The 20,801-nt window shown below is 37.3% G+C and overlaps 1 long non-coding RNA gene, 1 pseudogene and 2 gene segments (V, D, J or C); all 4 read right to left on the bottom strand.

Annotated features, from left to right (window-relative positions):
• Nucleotides 1–4,417: 4,417 nt before the first annotated feature.
• LOC125140473 lies at nt 4,418–6,142 on the bottom strand. Its single transcript, XR_007139741.1, has 2 exons — nt 6,091–6,142; nt 4,418–5,998 (listed from the first exon to the last, which is right to left on the bottom strand). It is a non-coding gene; the product is annotated as an uncharacterized LOC125140473 (long non-coding RNA).
• Nucleotides 6,143–15,919: 9,777 nt separating this feature from the next.
• LOC113640843 lies at nt 15,920–16,712 on the bottom strand (annotated as a pseudogene).
• A 290-nt stretch (nt 16,713–17,002) lies between these two features.
• Nucleotides 17,003–17,770, bottom strand: LOC113640813. The segment is given in 2 exon segments: nt 17,003–17,633; nt 17,717–17,770. Coding segments are annotated over 2 exon segments (423 nt in total).
• A 1,901-nt stretch (nt 17,771–19,671) lies between these two features.
• Nucleotides 19,672–20,313, bottom strand: LOC113645946. The segment is given in 2 exon segments: nt 19,672–20,159; nt 20,247–20,313. Coding segments are annotated over 2 exon segments (546 nt in total).
• Between the last annotated feature and the right edge of the window lie 488 nt (nt 20,314–20,801).

Genomic DNA, 20,801 nt, shown 5'->3' with positions numbered 1-20,801 from the left:
TCGAATCCAAGCTGTAGCATAGCTCGTAACTGAATATGAAACCTTGCACTGGATGGAGAGACTCTGGCCTGGCTGGACTGTCATGGAAGCAGGCTGAGTCAGTTCCTCACCATGCACATCTGTGGAGGAAAACACATGGTGATATCTCACACAATATATGCTGCACCTTTATTCTTCATCTAGTAAATGAATGAATTTGATAAATCACTCACAAGAAGCAGCTGCCAGCAGGAGCAGTAGAGATGTAGAGAACATGGTGTGTGTTGTTTGGACTGGAGTCTTCTCTGTTCTCCAAAGTTTAACAGACACCATCACATCATATAAATAGAGTGAGATCCAGCTCTGACACTTGGATTTGTTTATCTGCTGATGATGGGAGGAGAATGTATCTGAAATGTATTTAAATCATGAGGAGGAGATTCATCTGATGGAGGATCTGTTGGTTTATAAACTCACCTACAGTATTTTATAAACATCATGATCATAAAGAATGATTGGAGTTTTTCTTTTTGAACTGTGTGTATTTACAGTACGAATGATAAGTAGTTCATGCTAATAAGCGTGTTGTACAAGTTATAAAACACTTGTTTGTGTGATGTAATGATGTCATGTTAAATAGAAAGTACACAGTATTGAATTCTATAGTAATTCAAATTCTTTAAAAATGACCTTATAACACTTTCCAGATTGATGGACAGATTCTCTAAGATAACTGCTGACGTCCTTCATTCTTGCTGTTATTTTAACACACACCTGAATGCTCCAGAAAAGGAAACTGACAAAACTTCAGTTTTTACAGTATAGAGATATTATAAGTCACATTTGCTAATGATCAATTATTCAATGGCATTTTATTAGCAGCACCTGGCTTCTCCATATTAGCTTCATTTTTGTTAAATAAATAATGAAATGGTGTAAAATGCCATGTGTTCTTGTTCATCTGAGATTTTATTATCTAATTTGAAGACCAGCTAAAGACTAATTTTATTATTTTATACTACTTTTTATTATATCTTAGATATATATAAGAGTTAAACCCAAAATTCAAGAGGGTGCACTTTCTTTTTCACATGACTGCAAATATGTTGAGAAGAAAATTAATAATTTTTCATGAGTATAAATGTCCAGACAATGTTCACAACAGGCCAGTAAAAATTTATTTCACCTCCATGAATCTGAAAATGTGAGCTTTTCATGTGTCTATAGTAAGTCTGTGTTTTTGTACTGATGTCTAAGGGGAAGTATCACTGTGGTTCACGGGCGCAGTAATAAACTGCAGTGTCTTCTGTCCTCATGCTGTTCATCTGCAGATACACCTGCATCTTACTGTCGTCTCTGGAGATGGTGAAGCGGCCCTTAACAGTGCTGGAGTAATATATGTAAGAATTAGCATTGCTTAAAGTTGCAACCCATTCCAGCCCTTTTCCAGGTGCCTGTCTGATCCAAGCCATCCAAGAGCCACCAAAGTTAAATCCAGATGCTGTGCAGGTCAGTTTATGAGACTGATCAGGTTTGATGATCACTGGATCAGACTCGATCAGTGTCTGACTGCAGGAATCTGAAATAGAAGAATATTCAAAGGTAGGAATTAAAATTTAACAATGTTATTGAATGAAAAATATTTTAATCAATTTACAAATAATACTAACATTGAATGAAGATTGTTAGAGTAAAGTAACACAAAACTCTGCCTAGTCCCATCTCAAAGAATTAAAATGATTCCTGCTGCTGTAAATGAACACAAACTGCTGCTATGTTGTTGGGCTGAATGTTTCAGCATAAATGGTTCAAACACAGGATTTGGTTTGCATGACACACCCACTAGAGATATAAAAACATCATGTGTTTCAGACAAAACATTGCTGTGTTGAGTGCAGCTCTGCAGCTGTTAATCACACTCACACCCGGTTTCATCTCCATATCAATTTAATGTGGAAAATAATTCAGCTGTTCGTTATTATTAATAATGATATGAACGTGTTGTGATGAACGTAATCAAACCGTGTAACCGAACATCACCTTCATTCTGGTATAGGCTGAAACCCTCTAGAGGCTTTATCTGACGAATCCAGAGAGAAAGAGCTGAGAAGATTCTAGATCAGGTGTTTTTAAATCCTAAAGAAGATTTGTAATCTCTAGTGAGCAGAAGAGAAAGCTGAAATCTAATATCACAACAGCTAGACGTTTAAACTATTCTTTATTCTTCTTCTTCTTTCTTAATCAAAAGTCTAAAATAATCTGCTTCAAGAAATGGAATCAGGAGTGAAGCAGGTGACTCGTCTTCTGTAAATTGCCCCTCGGTGTGAATGAGTGTGTGAATGTGTGAAAAAAAAAAAAAAAAAACAACTTTGACACTTTTTCTTTAGAACTTTGAACAAATGTTTTAAACTCATGGTATCTTAAATATGTAACCTAGTGAACCAGCATTAATGTATTCAATGTAGGAGATTTAAGCACTTATGTACGTTGCTCTGGATAAGGGCGTCTGCCAAATGCTGTAAATGTAATGTAATGTAATGTGTAACATGACCAGAATGTACGCTCAGTGTTCCTGGGATGGACTCTGGAGCCTGCACTCTGACCCAATAAAACACTTCCTAATGATGACCGAGTGACTGAATACATTACCCTGATTATTGTCTCGTGATACTGAATGATTATATGATTAGTTACAGTATATATATCCTTACACCTCTAATTCCAGTAGTTTTGTTCTCTATTAATAAGAGCACAGACATTTGTTCTCTTCTGGACTCCTGAACACATAAAACCTGCAGACACAGACGGGGAAAATGAGCTGCAGTTTATTTCAGTCATTTAAAGAACCGGAATATGAACATGTCTTAATCTGAACTTCTGGTGAGCAAGAGGATGTTTTTACAACAGAGTGAATTTGCATAAACACACTTCAGCTGTTAGATTTCATAGTTTCATGAATCCTTCTTATAAACAAGCAGCTGCTGCCCCCTACAGGTGATTTTTAATTCCAGGAGTTTGTAGTAGTGATGCTGCAGTAAACATCTACATTTCAGTTTGATCTCTCATCAGATTCTGTGCTGCTGAACAGACTCTGTGTTTCTAAATTCAGGAAATGAACCATCGACCTGTAGTGTTCCTGCAGCTGGCATCACAATCAGGAGGAATAAATGCATATATAGTACAGTATATAGTCCCAACTAGTCATCACAATCATTGTCCTAGAGCTGATTTACCTCCAGTCAAATACGTGAAGATATCATAATGTAACTGTGATACTTAAGTTGGGGAATATTATAAATATCAATAACTGCTAGAAGAGATTGAAATAAAGAGGATCTGAGTGCTGAGTGTGAATGGATGATGATGTTTCTAATAAACGTCTCTTTCTAATAAAAGGTTCCTGCTGAGGGAGTATTTATAGATCATGAGGACATGCTTGTTGAAGTAATTTAGTGACACTTTTTTTTGCATAGGAAACTCTTCCACAATCCCACTAAGGAATGTGTCCTAGTTTGCACGGGTTAGTGTTGAAAACACAAGATCAACTATCAGTGTTGGTCTTACCATGAATGCAGGTGCCCTTCGAAGTCCACTCGGTCTACTAACAAAGGATTCTCTTAAAGTTCTTCTACCTAATCTATTCTGTGAATGTTTAAATGAAGGAGTCAGACTTTGTCTTTTCAGGGTCCTCACAATGGGAGACCTTGTTTTTATTAAAAGTAATGTAATAAAGATAAATGTATGTAATATATGCAAAGTAAAATAAAAAAAATTACAAATAAAATCCCTTCAAATATTCAAACAGTATTAGAATAAGTAAAAGTAATTAAAATGCAAAGATTATAACAAACAAAGAAACACTCTCCAAGTGTAAGCTTGCATTTGTTCTATGATGCACACAGAGTATAACATGCACTGAGCCTGTCTACAATAGAATGCACACACAATGTAATTCAAGACAAGCTTTTATACGTTTCCAAGCCTTTCACCAAAATTCATTAATTCAATATCAATTCTTATTGACTTTAAAACCAACATTCCTTCCCATTCCTCTTTCCCCAAACCGGTAACTCTGTGGTCAGTGACCAGTTGTATTGTTTAAGGTATACATTCCTTTCAAACAGCACAAGTTTGCAATATCATCTTACTATCTAAGTCTTTCCTGACAAGTGTTAGGGTTTCCCTTTACGGATTACTGTCAGCGGTCTCCTTCTGAGGGTTGACTTTTTTTTTTCAAGAGAGCCTCCATACAACATACATTGTATCTTTTAACACACAAGCAATATTATTGCATACATATTTTGAAAGCAAAGAAAGAAAAAATCTATAAAGAAGTAAAGAAAACTTAATCACTTTAATATTCTTGACATTGATCCATACTTTATTTCTGTCTCGGTACAGAGTCTATTTCTTTTTTCATCCACTGACTTCTTCATTCCTTTCTCTCCTAGCTCTACGTTTTCCGGTATTTGTAGCCTTAATGTCACTTTTGTTTTGTATGGGAATATGAGAGCAGGTTTGTGAAGTTGGATAGCATTGATAAGGTTCATCTTATGAGCATGAAGTTAAACATTCATTTCCTTCATAATCCATTCTGCCTACCATTCTTAAAACATTGTGTAAGTTTTTGTACAGCTGTGTTATCTCTCACAGAGCTCACTGTAAACTAGAGCAGCCAAAAACATGCTGTTTATAAACCACTCTATTTGAATAGGGAGCGTCCATGACCACTGTGGAGGTGTTCAACCCACAACCACACGCTGCTCACTGGATAGATGAGTGGATGATAAGGTACTATGTAAATCTCTACAACAGAATGTTTCTCTATCAGAAAGGGAACCAAATCGAATCATTTTTAGAAGACACCTCACTCATCTAAGGAACACATTAGGAAACCTAAATGTAGGAATGGTTACGTGGTGATGGTTTATTTCACACAGACGGCTTTCTACTGCTCCTGTATTGAGAAGGAGTAAAGCTCAGTGACAGAAAGTAAGGAATAAAACACTTGGGGAGGTTTTGTTACAGAAAAATAATCAACAATGAATCAAAGCAGAGTTTCTGTTATCATCTCAACATGAAGTCTTTCTTTTCTTTTTTTATTTATTTATAGTTATGTTTAATCTTGTATTCGGGCCAGAAAAACAAGTTATTTCCTGTTATCATGTTCATTATTACAGCTAGAAACAGCCCTTCCCTCAACCTCAACACTTGTCCTGAAAATGAGGACTTTCTCATGCTGTAAATAAAGTCACAGCTTTAACCCTGATCTCGCTCTGACACTGGAGACTCCTTCCAACAACACGAAATAAACATTCTCTTTACAGAAATCTTCATCATAACAAACACTGCAGATAGTTTATCTTCTAATTAAATGTTCACAAACAATTTATAATTCAACATATTCCTAATTGTTTGATAACTTTTTAAATAATGTAGGAAGTGTTTGGAATGTAGGGATTATTTACTCAGTAAAATGTAGGAATTGTTTAATGAAAGAAGTGAATTGTGATGAGGTTTTTGTGCAGCAGTGTGAATGTCCAGACAATGTTCAGAACAGTCCAGTAAATGTCAGCAAGTGGTAACATGTAAGTCAGAGACACTCTAAACATTTTGTTTCTTTCAACTCCATGAATCTGAAAATGTGGGTTTGTCATGTGTCTATAGTAAGTCTGTGTTTTTGTACTATTGTCTAAGGGGAAGTATCACTGTGTGTCACGGGCGCAGTAATAAACTGCAGTGTCTTCTGTCCTCATGTTGTTCATCTGCAGATACACCTGCATCTTATTGTTGTCTCTGGAGATGGTGAAGCGGCCCTTAACAGTGCTGGAGTAATATATGCTACCACTGTCATATCTTATAGTTGCAACCCATTCCAGCCCTTTTCCAGGTGCCTGTCTGATCCAAGCCATCCAAGAGCCACCAAAGTTAAATCCAGAGGCTGTGCAGGTCAGTTTATGAGACTGATCAGGTTTGATGATCACTGGATCAGACTCGATCAGTGTCTGACTGCAGGAATCTGAAATAGAAGAATATTCAAAGGTAGAAATTAACATTTTAAAAATGTTAATAAATAAAAAGTATTTTAATCAATTAACAAATTATACTAACATTGAATGAAGATTGTTAGAGTAAAGTAACACAAAACTCTGCCTAGTCCCATCTCAAAGAATTAAAATGATTCCTGCTGCTGTAAATGAACACAAACTGCTGCTATGTTGTTGGGCTGAATGTTTCAGCATAAATGGTTCAAACACAGGATTTGGTTTGCATGACACACCCACTAGAGATATAAAAACATCCACAGAGGAACAGACGAGAGGAGAAAACTATTTCTGTAAGTTTCACATTGTCAGGTCACTAACTGTTCTGTTTGTAGTATTAGTTAACGCTCCCTAACACTCCTGCTGCTTGGGTTTGAATTAGAATTTTTCTTCCATTGAGATTGACATAAATACATGAACTTTCCTGATCCGACTCATTCAGCATTTATTATTTAAAGCAACTATATACATATCTGTCCAGTGAGTTAAATGAAGCTGGAGAATGATTAGAGAGAGAAACTTTGAATGTGTTCAAATAGACTGAGAAGATTTTCTTTACAAAGCCTGATATCTAGAGGTGTAAAAACACACAGAAAATTATAATTATAATAATAGCTTAAATTTTGTGTTACACCGACATCCACTTCAGCAATCTGCATAAAAGCTTTGGAATAGATTGGGGTCATATTAATGATGGATTAACTCTGTATACACTTGTGTTCAGGGCAACATTCATTCATTCATTCATTCATTTTCTACCGCTTATCCGAACTACCTTGGGTCATGAGGAGCCTTTGTCTATGTCAGGCGTCATCGGGCATCAAGGCAGGATACACCCTGGTCGGAGTGCCAACCCATCGCAGAGCACACACACTCTCATTGTGTTGTAGTGTGTATTGGGACTGGGATGTGTGTATCAGAGTGTGTATTGGTACTGGGATATGTGTATTAAAGTGTGTACTGGGACTGAGATGTGTGTATTACAGTGTGTATTGGTATTGGGATGTGTTTATTACAGTGTGTATTAGGACTTGGATTTGTGTATTACAGTGTGTATTGGGACTGTGATGTGTGTATTACAGTGTGTATTGGGACTGTGATGTGTGTAATACAGTGTTTATTGGGACTGGGATGTGTGTATTACAGTGTGTATTGGGACTGGGATGTGTGTATTACAGTGTGTATTGGGACTGGGATGTGTGTATTACAGTGTGTATTGGGACTGTGATGTGTGTATTACAGTGTGTATTGGGACTGGGATGTGTGTATTACAGTGTGTATTGGGACTGGGATGTGTGTAATACAGTGTGTATTGGGACTGGGATGTGTGTATTACAGTGTGTATTGGGACTGGGATGTGTGTATTACAGTGTGTATTGGGACTGGGATGTGTGTAATACAGTGTGTATTGGGACTGGGATGTGTGTATTACAGTGTGTATTGGGACTGGGATGTGTGTATTACAGTGTGTATTGGGACTGGGATGTCTACTAGTTTGTTGGTTTTGAGGAACAGTCAGAACCACATTCACACAGTATTCTGACAGAGCTGTTATGTCTACCTGGGGGCTTTTTCCAGCGTTTCCAGGAGCATAAAATAGTTTATTAATATTTTCATTCCTCATAATTTAGTTTAGGCCACGCCCACTTTAGGGTTATATCCAGGTGTCTTTGATTCAGTCGTGACACGAAAGTCGTGTGAGCAGGAGGCTGTTTTCTTTTATAACAGGGTGAATTTGCATAAACACACTTCAGCTGTTAGATTTCATACTTTCATGAATCCTTCTAGAAAACAAGCAGCTGCTGCCCCCTACAGGTGCATGTGCAAAATATTATAATGTTCTGCTGCCAATGGGAAAAAAAAAAATAATTCACATGGACCAACAATGTAAATAAAGAAAGTAGGAATTCGGAATTGGAGCATTTTTATCAGCCTGGTAAACACTCAGATACAGTATCAGCAGTAACATAGTAAATCATTTTGGTTTAACCAAATCAATTAAAAGGGAAATTAATATGATTTTATTTACTAGATTTGTGAACATCTACTTCCATAGTTCTTAATCAGTTAATTTAATTCACTTTATTTATACAACACAGTTAACAATAGATATTTTCTCAAAGCAGCTCTAAAAGAAAAGAAACATACAATAAAAATTTTAAAATTAAAGTTTAAATTTTGTAACATTTTTGTTACAGACTGTGAGCTTTTCATGTGTCTATAGTAAGTCTGTGTTTTTGTACTGATGTCTAAGGGGAAGTATCACTGTGTGTGACGGGCGCAGTAATAAACTGCAGTGTCTTCTGTCCTCATGTTGTTCATCTGCAGATACACCTGCTTCTTACCGTCGTCTCTGGAGATGGTGAAGCGGCCCTTTACAGCATTAGAGTAATATATGCTACTACTGTAGATGCTTGCAACCCATTCCAGCCCTTTTCCAGGTGCCTGTCTGATCCAAGCCATGTAATAGCTACTAATGTCTAATCCAGAGGCTGTGCAGGTCAGTTTATGAGACTGATCAGGTTTGATGGTCACTGGATCAGACTCGATCAGTGTCTGACTGCAGGAATCTGAAATAGAAAAATATTCAAAGGTAGACGTTAATGTTAAAGAACATATATATATATATATATGATGTAATAAATAATACTAACATTGAATGAAGATTGCTAGAGTAAAGTAACACAAAACTCTGCCTAGTCCCATCTCAAAGAATTAAAATGATTCCTGCTGCTGTAAATGAACACAAACTGCTGCTATGTTGTTGGGCTGAATGTTTCAGCATAAATGGTTCAAACACAGGATTTGGTTTGCATGACACACCCACTAGAGATATAAAAACATCATGTGTTTCAGACAAAACATTGCTGTGTTGAGTGCAGCTCTGCAGCTGTTAATCACACTCACACCCCGTTTCATCTCCATATCAATTTAGTGTGGAAAATAATTCAGCTGTTTGTTATTATTATTATTATTATTATTAGTTTTTTTTTGTGTGCTACACAAAAAGCTCTTATTAATAATGATATGAATGTGTTGTGATGTAATTAACGCTTCCTGATCTACACTGAACATTATAATCAAACCGTGTAACCGAACATGACGTTCATTCTGGTATAGGCTGAAACGCTCAGATCAGCTAGTGTGATGTCAGGAACTGTAGAGGTGGTTGATACAGGTGCTGATAATTTATTGTGTAAAGTAAAAACAAAACCCATGAAATTGTGTAATTCTGCACGCTTTGGCTCTACTGTGACATGCAGTTACTGCTACAAACCCGAGGATACAGATGAAACCACTCACTCACTCATTTTCTACCGCTTATTCGACAGATGAAACCAGATATTTACATACACTTCAGAAAAAAACACAAACTTTTATTTTTTTACTGTCATTCATTAAATCAGAGTAAACTTTTCATGTTTTAAATCAAAAATATTAACATATTTTTTGCATTTGTTAAATGTCAGAATCGAGCGAGGGAGAATTTTTATGTATTTATATTATTGCTTTCATCAAAGTCAGAAGTATACATACACTTCCTTAGTATTGGGTAGAATTGCCTGAAACTGTTTCACTTGGGCCAAAAGTCTTCACAGTTAAAGTTGAGATATTTAATTCATGAAGTTACTGCTACAAACCTGAAGATAATTATTTTCTAATAATCAATGGCACTGATTACTGTGATAACTTTTCCTCTTATACAGCAGCAGTCTGTGAACGGTGACAATTTATTTATTTATTAATTACAATTTAATTATTTATTTATTTATTTATTCATGACAATTTATTCCTTCTACAAGGAAAAGCTTGAAGCTTCCTCACATGACCCTCGGAAATTCCACAACATCATCTCTTCTCTGCTCAACCCCCCGGATCCACCTTCTTCATCCTCCCTGACTGCAGAAGACTTTGCTTCTTTCTACCAGGAGAAGATTGAGGAAATCTGTCGGACCTTCACTTCAGCCCCGACTGCACTTACATCTCAGAGTATGGATTCCCCTACACCTTCGTTGTCACATTTTTCAACTGTGGCAGCAGAAGAGATTTTACAACTCATCCAGTCCTGCAATCCTACCACCTGCCCATTGGATCCACTCCCTACCACTATGCTCCAGACCATCTCACAAGACCTCTTGCCCTTCATTTCCACTATCGTCAATAGATCCATAGCATCTGGTCAGGTGCCAACTACTTTCAAGAGAGCAAGGGTTATTCCCATCCTAAAGAAACCTGCTCTGGATCCATCAGACATCAGTAACTACAGACCGGTATCACTTCTCTCATTTCTTTCAAAAATTCTTGAACGCATTGTCTATAATCAACTGTCTGTCTATCTCTCACAGAACAACCTCCAAGATCCCAAACAGTCTGGCTTTAAAGCAGCTCACTCTACAGAGACAGCCCTTTTGGATGTCTCTGAGAAGCTACATACTGCTAGATCAGCCAAACTATCATCCGTCCTTATCCTCCTTGACCTTTCAGCAGCGTTTGATACGGTCAACCACAAGACTCTCTTATCCTCCCTCAAGAGTCTTGGGATTTGCGGATCAGCTTGGGAATGGTTTGCCTCCTACCTGGAAGGACGCTCATATCAAGTAACATGGAGGGGAGTGACATCTGCTCCACGCAGACTCTCCACTGGCGTCCCACAGGGCTCAGTACTTGGTCCTCTTCTTTTCTCCTTGTATACTCACTCTCTTGGTGAAGTTATTTCATCACATGGGTTCTCTTACCACTGCTATGCTGATGATACACAACTTATCTTCTCTTTCCCACCCTCAGATGCCACAGCTTCTGACCGGATCTCAGCATGTCTGGCAGAAATTTCATCATGGATGACTGCTCATCAGTTAAAGCTCAATCCTAGCAAAACTGAACTGCTGTTCATCCCAGGTGATTCATCCCCAGGTCATGATCTTGCTATATCCTTGCACAACGATCTGATCTCCCCTTCAGCCACAGCTCGCAACCTTGGGGTAACCATGGACAATCAACTGTCCTTTTCCTCTCATGTTGCAAATGTGACTCGCTCATGTCGGTTTCTTCTCTACAACATTAGAAGGATTCGGCCATTTTTGTCCACACAGACTGCCCAGGTACTTGTTCAGTCTCTTGTCATTTCTAGACTGGATTACTGCAATGCACTGCTGGCAGGTCTACCTATGAACGCAATCCGTCCTCTGCAAATGATCCAAAATGCAGCTGCCCGGCTTGTTTTCAACCTGCCAAAGTTCTCGCATACCACCCCGCTACTGCGATCCCTCCACTGGCTTCCGGTAGCTGCACGCATCCGGTTCAAAACACTGATGCTGGCCTACAAAGCCAAAAATGGACCAGCCCCCTCTTACCTCAAAGCCTTCATCATTCCTCGCACTGCACCCCGTAACCTCCGATCTACCAGCACTGCTCGACTGGTTCCACCATCTCTCAGGGTAAGAGGCAAGTATACTACAAGACTCTTCTCTGTACTGGCACCAAGGTGGTGGAATGAACTTCCCATAGAGGTCCGGACAGCCGAGTCACTGGCTATTTTCAAGCAGCGGTTGAAGACCTACTTATTCAGGAAGCACTTCAACTTGCACTTCTTTCCTTATCTTTTGCATTTAAAAAAAAAAAAAAAAAAAAAAAAAAAAAACCTTTGACACTTTTTCATTCTAACTTTGAACAAATGTTTTAAACTCATGGTATCTTAAGTATGTAACCTAGTGAACCAGCATTAATGTATTCAGTGTTAGAGATTTAAGCACTTATGTACGTCGCTCTGGATAAGGGCGTCTGCCAAATGCTGTAAATGTAAATGTAAATGTAAATTTATTTATTAAAGAAGAATATGGTGAACTCTATTTACGTTTAATGTTACAGTTAATGTCATGTAACTTTTGTGAAATGTATGTATCAATAATCACTAAAGTCAGACATTTTTCTGTAAATGTTATTTATTTCCCTTTTGGTTCCTCTGTAAGAATATGACTATAAGAGACAGTCTCAGTTTTCACTGTGTCACAAAAAATTGTATAAATTGTGAAGTATCTAGATCTGACTGAGGATATGAGAATATGTTGTACTCAAAAGAAACCGACAATGTTACAGTATATTTGTTAAGCTGTAGCGCCACCTGCAGATCTTGTGAAAAGGGACTCGACATTGAATACGCTTTTCTCTTTGACCACATCTGAGATTTTAGACTATTAGAACAAAAAAAAAAAGAACAACTTTAGTGTATTTTAAAATAAATAATAAAATATATTGGGGATTCAGCATGAGAACTCACTTATGAGGCTGATTAGTAGCAGGAATAAGGAGAGTGGGATCTTCATGGTGAGTGTTGATGAGACTCGATCTCTCCACTCAGCTCAGCTGCACATAAATACTGCATGGACACACAGCAGTCTGGATTTGCATCATGACGTCATGACAGAAAACATGTGGGAGTCATGATGATGTAACAGAGAGGAATCCTTCAACCTACATTATCATAAGGTCTTGTTAGTGATATGATTATTACAGTTTTTATCATGTGCAGTAACATTAAAAAATGCTGTATTGTGGTTTAAAATCTATATTACAATTATTTAAAAAATGAACTAACTATAATCTCTTTGTTCTCATTTGTGGATTATTTATTTATTTATTTATTTATTTATTTATTTATTTATTTAACAAACACTTTCTGAGATTTGGACAGATCAGTGCTGTGTCTTGTGTCCTGTTATTGTGAACACTGAATGAGGAGTTTTTGTACAGGGATGTTGTTTATTCCTCTCACTGTGGTTCACGAGCGCAGTAATACACAGCTGTGTCTTCAGTCTGCATGTTCTGTCCTGTTAATGTCACTGTGCTGCTGGACGTGTCTCTGGAAATCTGAAACCTGCTTTTCAGTTTCTCACTGTAGGCAGTGCCCCCACCAGAACATATGGTTCCGATCCATTCCAGAGTTTTTCCTGCAGGTTGTCGTATCCAGTCTGTACAGTAGCTGCCATCAGTTAATGAATATCCAGACACTTTACAGGTCAGAGTCAGTGACTGACCAGGAGTTAATACTGTGGATCCGGTCTGGATCAGCTCAACACTGTGAACACCTGTTAAAGAAAAGTTATTTTAATGATGTAAAAGTATAAAGCTTTAAGGAACCAAAACTGTATTACATGTCAAATGTAAAAACACTTACAGTGTACGGCTGCCAGCAGCAGCAGCAGTAGGGATGTAGAGATCATGGTGTATGTTGGAGCAGAAGAAGTAAAAGCTCTTGGTCTTTGTTGCTTAAATATATAACAGAGAAGGACATTTGCATAGAGACACTCCTTATCTTAGGGTCAAAATGGGATGGATTCTTATATGAGAAAACCTTCTCATCTTTTAAACATGTCTGTATTTTTTTAGAGATATCTATCACTGCAGCTTGAGTTTATATTTGAACCAATAAGAAGCTTAAGGCAGGTGTTATTGAGTAGATTTATACACAAGGGGTAAGCAACCCAGGGCTCTGGAGCCACAAGTGGCTCTTTCATCCCTCTGCTGCGGCTCCCTGTAGATTTGGAAAATAAACATTTAATTTAAATTTATTTTATTTTAGTTAGTTTTTTTAAAAAAGTCATTCTAAATTCTAAGATTATGATGCTCTTGTAACATTAAAATAAACAGTGTTTAATTTGTTTGTCACTCAAAATATGCGTCATAACTGCCGACTTGCTACAGCACTGTAAATCCGACACACAGAAGCAGACGCATTTTTGGTTTGCTGCAGCTGGCAAGTAAAATTTTGATGTCATGAATATGAAGAGGACTCAATTAGACATTGAAAGTTACCTTCAACCCAGCGTCATTTTTGTTAAGGTTAGTTCAATCTGTTCCAAATCTGTTTCAATCCATGTTTGTTTGCTTGCAGAAATAAAATTTTGTTTACTCGGTAGCAGTTCATTGATTTAATAAATGCAACACACTACAGTTTTTTCTATACTTTCCATTAAGGTAAAAAATGATACATGCAGTGTTCTCTTCATTTTAGATGTCAAAAGGGTTTTGTGGCTCCCTGTGTTTTTTTTCTGTGGGAAACGGGTCCAAATGGCTCTTTGAGTGTTTAAGGTTGCCGACCCCTGTTATACACTATCAGGTGTTTTCAGGTTACAGAAATTTTTATTCATTTTGGAAAGGGCCCTTTATTTCTATTGATTTATAATTCTGTTTAATTTAGAACCTTACATTATAACAGCATTATAAAATACATCTTGTCATGTTACTGAGAAACCTCACAACCACAGGAGGATGTAGTTACATAAATTATAGTGTTTTTATTTGTCCAACCTGTGTTTAACAACCCAAATAACTAATCACACATTATGGAAAGAGTGAAAAAGAAGAGAAAATGTAGATATTTGTCTGATAATGACTGATACTGAATGAGTCTCATACAGAATGCAGTTTGTGGATTCACTTTTTTTCACTTTATTTGTTGAGCTCTGCTGCCTCCTTCAGTTGTTTCAGTTATTGAAGCTCAGACTATAAGTCTGTGTTTTTGTACTGATGTCTAAGGGGAAGTATCACTGTGTGTCACGGGCGCAGTAATAAACTGCAGTGTCTTCTGTCCTCAAGTTGTTCATCTGCAGATACACCTGCATCTTACTGTCATCTCTGGAGATGGTGAAGCGGCCCTTAACAGCATTAGAGTAATATATGGTACTGCCGTGGATAATTGCAAGAAATTCCAGCCCTTTTCCAGGCACCTGTCTGATCCAAGCCATGTAATAGCTACTAAAGGTAAATCCAGAGGCTGTGCAGGTCAGTTTATGAGACTGATCAGGTTTGATGATCACTGGATCAGACTCGATCAGTGTCTGACTGCAGGAATCTGAAATAGAAAAATATTCAAAGGTAGAAGTTAATGTTAAAGAACATATATATATATATATATATATATATATATATATATATATATATATATATATATATATATATATATATATATATGATGTAATAAATAATACTAACATTGAATGAAGATTGCTAGAGTAAAGTAACACAAAACTCTGCCTAGTCCCATCTCAAAGAATTAAAATGATTCCTGCTGCTGTAAATGAACACAAACTGCTGCTATGTTGTTGGGCTGAATGTTTCAGCATAAATGGTTCAAACACAGGATTTGGTTTGCATGACACACCCACTAGAGATATAAAAACATCCACAGAGGAACAGACGAGAGGAATAAACTATTTCTGTAAGTTTCGCATTGTCAGGTCACTAACCATTCTGTTTGTAGTATTAGTTAACGCTCCCTAACACTCCTGCTGCTTGGGTTTGAATTTTATTTGCACTGTGATACACATAAATGCATAAAAGTAAGTGGGTCAAACTGTAGAATTCCTAAAATACACAGAATATTGTTGTTAAATATGAATCACTTTTGCAGAATCCAAAAAATCAATCATCTGTCCAATGAGTTAAATTGAGAATGGGATGACTGGGATTGGAGACTGGGTTGTGTGTTGCAGTCTGTATTGTGACTGTGATCTGTGTAATACAGTGTATATTGGGACTGGGATGTGTCTATTACAGTGTGTATTGTGACTGTGATGAGTGTATTACAGTGTGTATTGTGACTGTGATGTGTGTATTACAGTGTGTATTGGGACTGGGATGTGTGTAATACAGTGTGTATTGTGACTGTGATGTGTGTATTACAGTGTGTATTGTGACTGTGATGTGTGTATTACAGTGTGTATTGTGACTGTGATGTGTGTATTACAGTGTGTATTGGGAATGGGATGTGTGTATTACAGTGTGTATTGGGAATGGGATGTCACACAGCATGCTGACAGAGCTGCCATTTCTACCTGTGGCTTTTTCAAATGTTTCCAGGAGCATAGAAACAGGGTTTATCTAGATTTTCATTCCTGATAATTAGTTTAGGCCACGCCCATTTTAGGGTTATATCCAGGTATATTTATAGATAATTGGAGCAGTAAATAGAATCAAACCGTGTTCATCTGTGTTACAATTATAAGTTAAGCAACTTCAGTTAGTTCAGTTACAATGTGTGTCTGGTTTTTGTACAGCTGCTTCCTCAGCTTCAGTCACTGTAGAACTTCAGGCGCAGTAATAAACCGCAGTGTCCTCTGTCCTCAGACTCTTGGCCTCTAAGTACTGTGTGCTTGCTGAGACATCTTCTGTTAAAGTGAGCTGGTTCTTCACAGACTCTGCATATAGTATATTGCTGCATTACTGCCTGTATCTATCCTGCCAATCCATTCCAGAGCTTTCCCTGGTTTCTGTCTGATCCAGTGCATGTAGTACTCAGTCATATCAAAGCCGTGTATCTTACAGGAGATCTTCAAAGTTTCTCCAGGTCTCTTTACCACAGCAGGAGACTGGTCCAGTCTGATCTCATCACTGCTGACACCTAGCAGATAAAACATAACAAAGATCATCATCAACACAGTCAAGATATTCTGAGGGAATAAATATACAGTACAGAAGTCTCAGGTACCTTTGGTTAACATTATAACAAAGATGTAGTACTGAGTGACCCTCAGCCCCATCATCATGCTCTTTGATTCAGTTTTGTGACACAAACTTCAAACTGCAAGAGGCTGTTTTTTTATAACAGGGTGAATTTGCATAAACACACTTCAGCTGTTAGATTTCATCGTTTCATGAATCCTTCTCAACAACAAGCAGCTGCTGCCCCCTACAGGTGCAAATACAAAATATTGTAATGTTCCTGCTGCAAAAAAAAAAAAAAAAAAAAGGAATTCCTAAACTGAACATTTTTATCAGAAAGGTTTAAAAGAGAGAAAACACTCAGATACAGTATCAGCAGTAACATAGTAAATAATTTGTTTTAATTAATTAGTTAATTGGGAAATCAATATTCGTTTCAATGATATAAAATAAATAAATAAAAATATAAATTTTAAAGTTTATATGTTTTAGCTAATTCTGGTTTTCCAATGATCAATTAATAAAAATAATTTGGTGAGATAATCAAAAAACTTTGTGTTTGTTTTTTTCCTTTTAATTTGTACATTACCAGAAATCAATGATCAAATTATACAATGTTCACATTTCACATTTAATTTCATGGGATTTGTATTAATTTTTCGTATAGATTGTAAAGTTAACGTAACAAACTTTTATTTATTTATCTTATTAATACCAGTGTTGGTGTCTATGCTGAAATATTTGTAATACTGTATGGGGATTAATTACTCAGTAAAATGTAGTTGTTATTTAATTAAAGAAGTGAATTGTGATGAGGTTTTTGTGCAGCACTGCAGCTTGTTGTGTCACTGTGTGTTACACGAGCGCAGTAATACACAGCTGTGTCTTCAGTCTGCATGTTCTGTCCCCGTAAGGTCACGGAGTTACTGGAAGTGTCTCGAGAGACCACAAACTTGTCTTTAAGTGAATCTTTCTTAGCAATATCTCCATCGTAGTCAATTAAATTGATCCATTCTAAAGCTTTTCCTGCAGGTTGTCGAATCCAAGCTGTTCCAAAGTGGCTGCTGCTATCAGTGATAGAAGCTCCAGACACTTTACAGGTGATGGTTAAAGTCTCTCCTGGCTTTATAAGCAGTGAGTCTGGCTGGATGAGCTCAGTAGCACAGAACACATCTGTAAAAAGAGAAAAAGAAAAGGTGGACATGTCGAACTGAAAGGATCAGATGAAATAATAAAGCTTCAATCCAAACACTTACAGGGGGCAAGAGCCAGCAGCAGCAGTGGAGCTGAAGCAAACATATTTGTGTTGAAGGAAGACTAATGAGAAGTGTTTCCTCTCTAGATCAGAACGCTGCTAATATTACAAGAGGAGATGCAGATTTGCATAAACATTACAGAGAGGCTGTGTTGAGTGTCAATGAGTGAAAATGATAATTAGATAAACGATCCTTTGTCATTATCAGTCATGTGTAGGCTGCACTCTAGAGAATTACATTAACACAGAAATTATTCTCATGTCTGGAAATTTCCTGCTTTTTTTGTTGTCTGATCCAGTGCATGCCATAGCCACCAAAGTTAAACCCAGATCCTTTACAGGAAAGACTCAGAGTTTCTCCCGGATTTTTCACCACTGAACCAGTTGGAATAGACTCAAGACTCTGACACCGAATACGTGATGCAGAAAAAAAAAACATTTATGTAACTAAAAAGAAAACTAATGTCTAATATATTTGGGATTCAGCATGAGAACTCACCTATGAGGCTGATTAGTAGCAGGAATAAGGAGAGTGGGATCTTCATGGTGAGTGTTGATGAGACTCGATCTCTCCACTCAGCTCAGCTGCACATAAATACTGCATGGACACACAGCAGTCTGGATTTGCATCATGATGTCATGATAAAAAACATGGGAGTCATGATGATGTAACAGAGAGGAATAGCGACTAATCCTTCAACCTACATTAACATAAGTTCTTGTGAGTGATATGATTATTATGATTATTACAGTGTTTATCATGTGCAGTAACGTTAAAAATAAAAATAATTTAAAAAATTTGAATTATTTAAAAAATAACTTTAACTAACTTTAATCTCTTTGTTCTCATTTATGGATTATTTATTTATTTATTTATTTTACATTTTATGAGATTTGTATACATCAGTGTTGTCTCTTGTGTCCTGTTATTGTGAACACTGAATAAGGAGTTTTTGTACAGGGATGTTGTTTATTCCTCACACTGTGGTCTTCGAGCGCAGTAATACACAGCTGTGTCTTCAGTCTGCATGTTCTGTCCTCCAATTGTTATTGTGTTAGTAGAAGTGTCTCTGGAGATGCTGAACTTATTTTTCAGTTTCTCACTGTAAGCTGTATCCCCACCACTGCTGATGCGTCCAATCCACTCCAGAGCTTTTCCTGCAGGTTGTCGAATCCAAGCTGTACCATAGCTCGTAACTGAATATGAAACCTTGCACTGGATGGAGAGACTCTGGCCTGGCTGGACTGTCATGGAAGCAGGCTGAGTCAGTTCCTCACCATGCACATCTGTGGAGGAAAACACATGGTGATATCTCACACAATATATGCTGCACCTTTATTCTTCATCTAGTAAATGAATGAATTTGATAAAGCACTCACAAGAAGCAGCTGCCAGCAGGAGCAGTAGAGATGTAGAGAACATGGTGTGTGTTGTTTGGACTGGAGTCTTCTCTGTTCTCCAAAGTTTAACAGACACCATCACATCATATAAATAGAGTGAGATCCAGCTCTGACACTTGGATTTGTTTATCTGCTGATGATGGGAGGAGAATGTATCTGAAACGTATTTATCTCACGAGGAGGAGATTCATCTGATGGAGGATCTGTGGGTGTTTTAAGGCAGTGGTCAACAACCCCCGGTCCGTGGACAAAATGGTACCGGGCCGCCCAAGGAACTTTAAATTATTTCCATTTTATTTACTGTTTTGTATTTCTCTCGGGTTTGTGCGACTTTCCATAGACGAGAGTTAAAAAGGCATGTCTAAATACAATTAAATTAAAATTATTCATTTTAATTTAATGTCTACAAATTTCCTGGTTTCTGTTATGAGAAGGTGAATATGAACATGGCTGAAGCTGTTAAAGCCAAACTTACAGTACAGAGGTACAGTTATTATGGGGAACCGAAATGGTGTCACTTTGTCTTTAGAGAGTCTGAATGCTGCAGAAACATTTTTAACAATTCAGTAAAACATTACAGTGTTTAAGACAAAATGTTAATGAGCTCTTTAATAAACATAGGATATAACAGATAAATGATAACAGGACATGTGACTTGTTCAAAATAAACTCTGTGTTACAATGTGTGTCTGGTTTTTGTACAGTTGCTTCCTCAGCTCCAGTCACTGTGGCTTCTCGGGCGCAGTAATAAACCGCAGTGTCCTCTGTCCTCAGACTCTTGGCCTCTAAGTACTGTGTGCTTGCTGAGACGTCTTCTGTAAAGGTGAGCTGGTTCTTCACAGACTCTGCATATGTTGCATCATTATTGCCTGTATCCATCCAGCCAAGCCATTCCAGAGCTTTCCCTGGTTTCTGTCTGATCCAGTGTATGCTGTAGCTCGTCATTGAATATCCATGTATCTTACAGGAGATCTTCACAGTTTCTCCAGGTCTCTTTACCACAGCAGGAGACTGGTCCAGTCTGATCTCATCACTGCTGACACCTAGCAGATAAAACATAACAAAGATCATCATCAACACAGTCAAGATATTCTGAGGGAAGAAATAAACAGTACAGAAGTCTCAGGTACCTTTGGTTAGCATTATAACAAAGATGTAGTACTGAGTGACCCTCAGCCCCATCATCATGCTCTTTGATTCAGACACAAACGTTTGGTGAACAAGAGGCTGTTTTTTTTTATAAAAGGATGAATTTGCATAAACACACTTCAGTTGTTAGATTTCATAGTATCATGAATCCTTCTCAAAAACAAGCAGCTGCTGCCCCCTACAGGTGCAAATACAGAAGATTATAATGTTCTGTGTGTCAGTAAAAAAAAAAACTTTCACATGGACCAACAATGAAAATGTACATTTTTTTTATCAGCAAGGTTTAAAAGAGAGAAAACACTCAGATACAGTATCAGCAGTAACATAGTAAATCATTTGGTTTAACTAATCAGTTTATTGGGAAATCAATATTAGTCTCAATGATTATGACACTGAGATTTTTTTCCAGCTTTGTTAACATTTACTTCCACAGTTCTCAATCTGTGAATTTAATTCAATTCAGTGTATTTGTTTAGCACATTTAACAAAAAACATTGTCTCAATACAGCTTTACAAAAGTACCGAAACAGAATAAA

The sequence above is a fragment of the Tachysurus fulvidraco genome, unplaced genomic scaffold, assembly GCF_022655615.1.
Source record: "Tachysurus fulvidraco isolate hzauxx_2018 unplaced genomic scaffold, HZAU_PFXX_2.0 HiC_scaffold_509_np12, whole genome shotgun sequence".
In the NCBI taxonomy this organism is placed as follows: Eukaryota; Metazoa; Chordata; class Actinopteri; order Siluriformes; family Bagridae; genus Tachysurus; species Tachysurus fulvidraco.
This window is presented reverse-complemented; position numbering and strand designations above follow the sequence as displayed.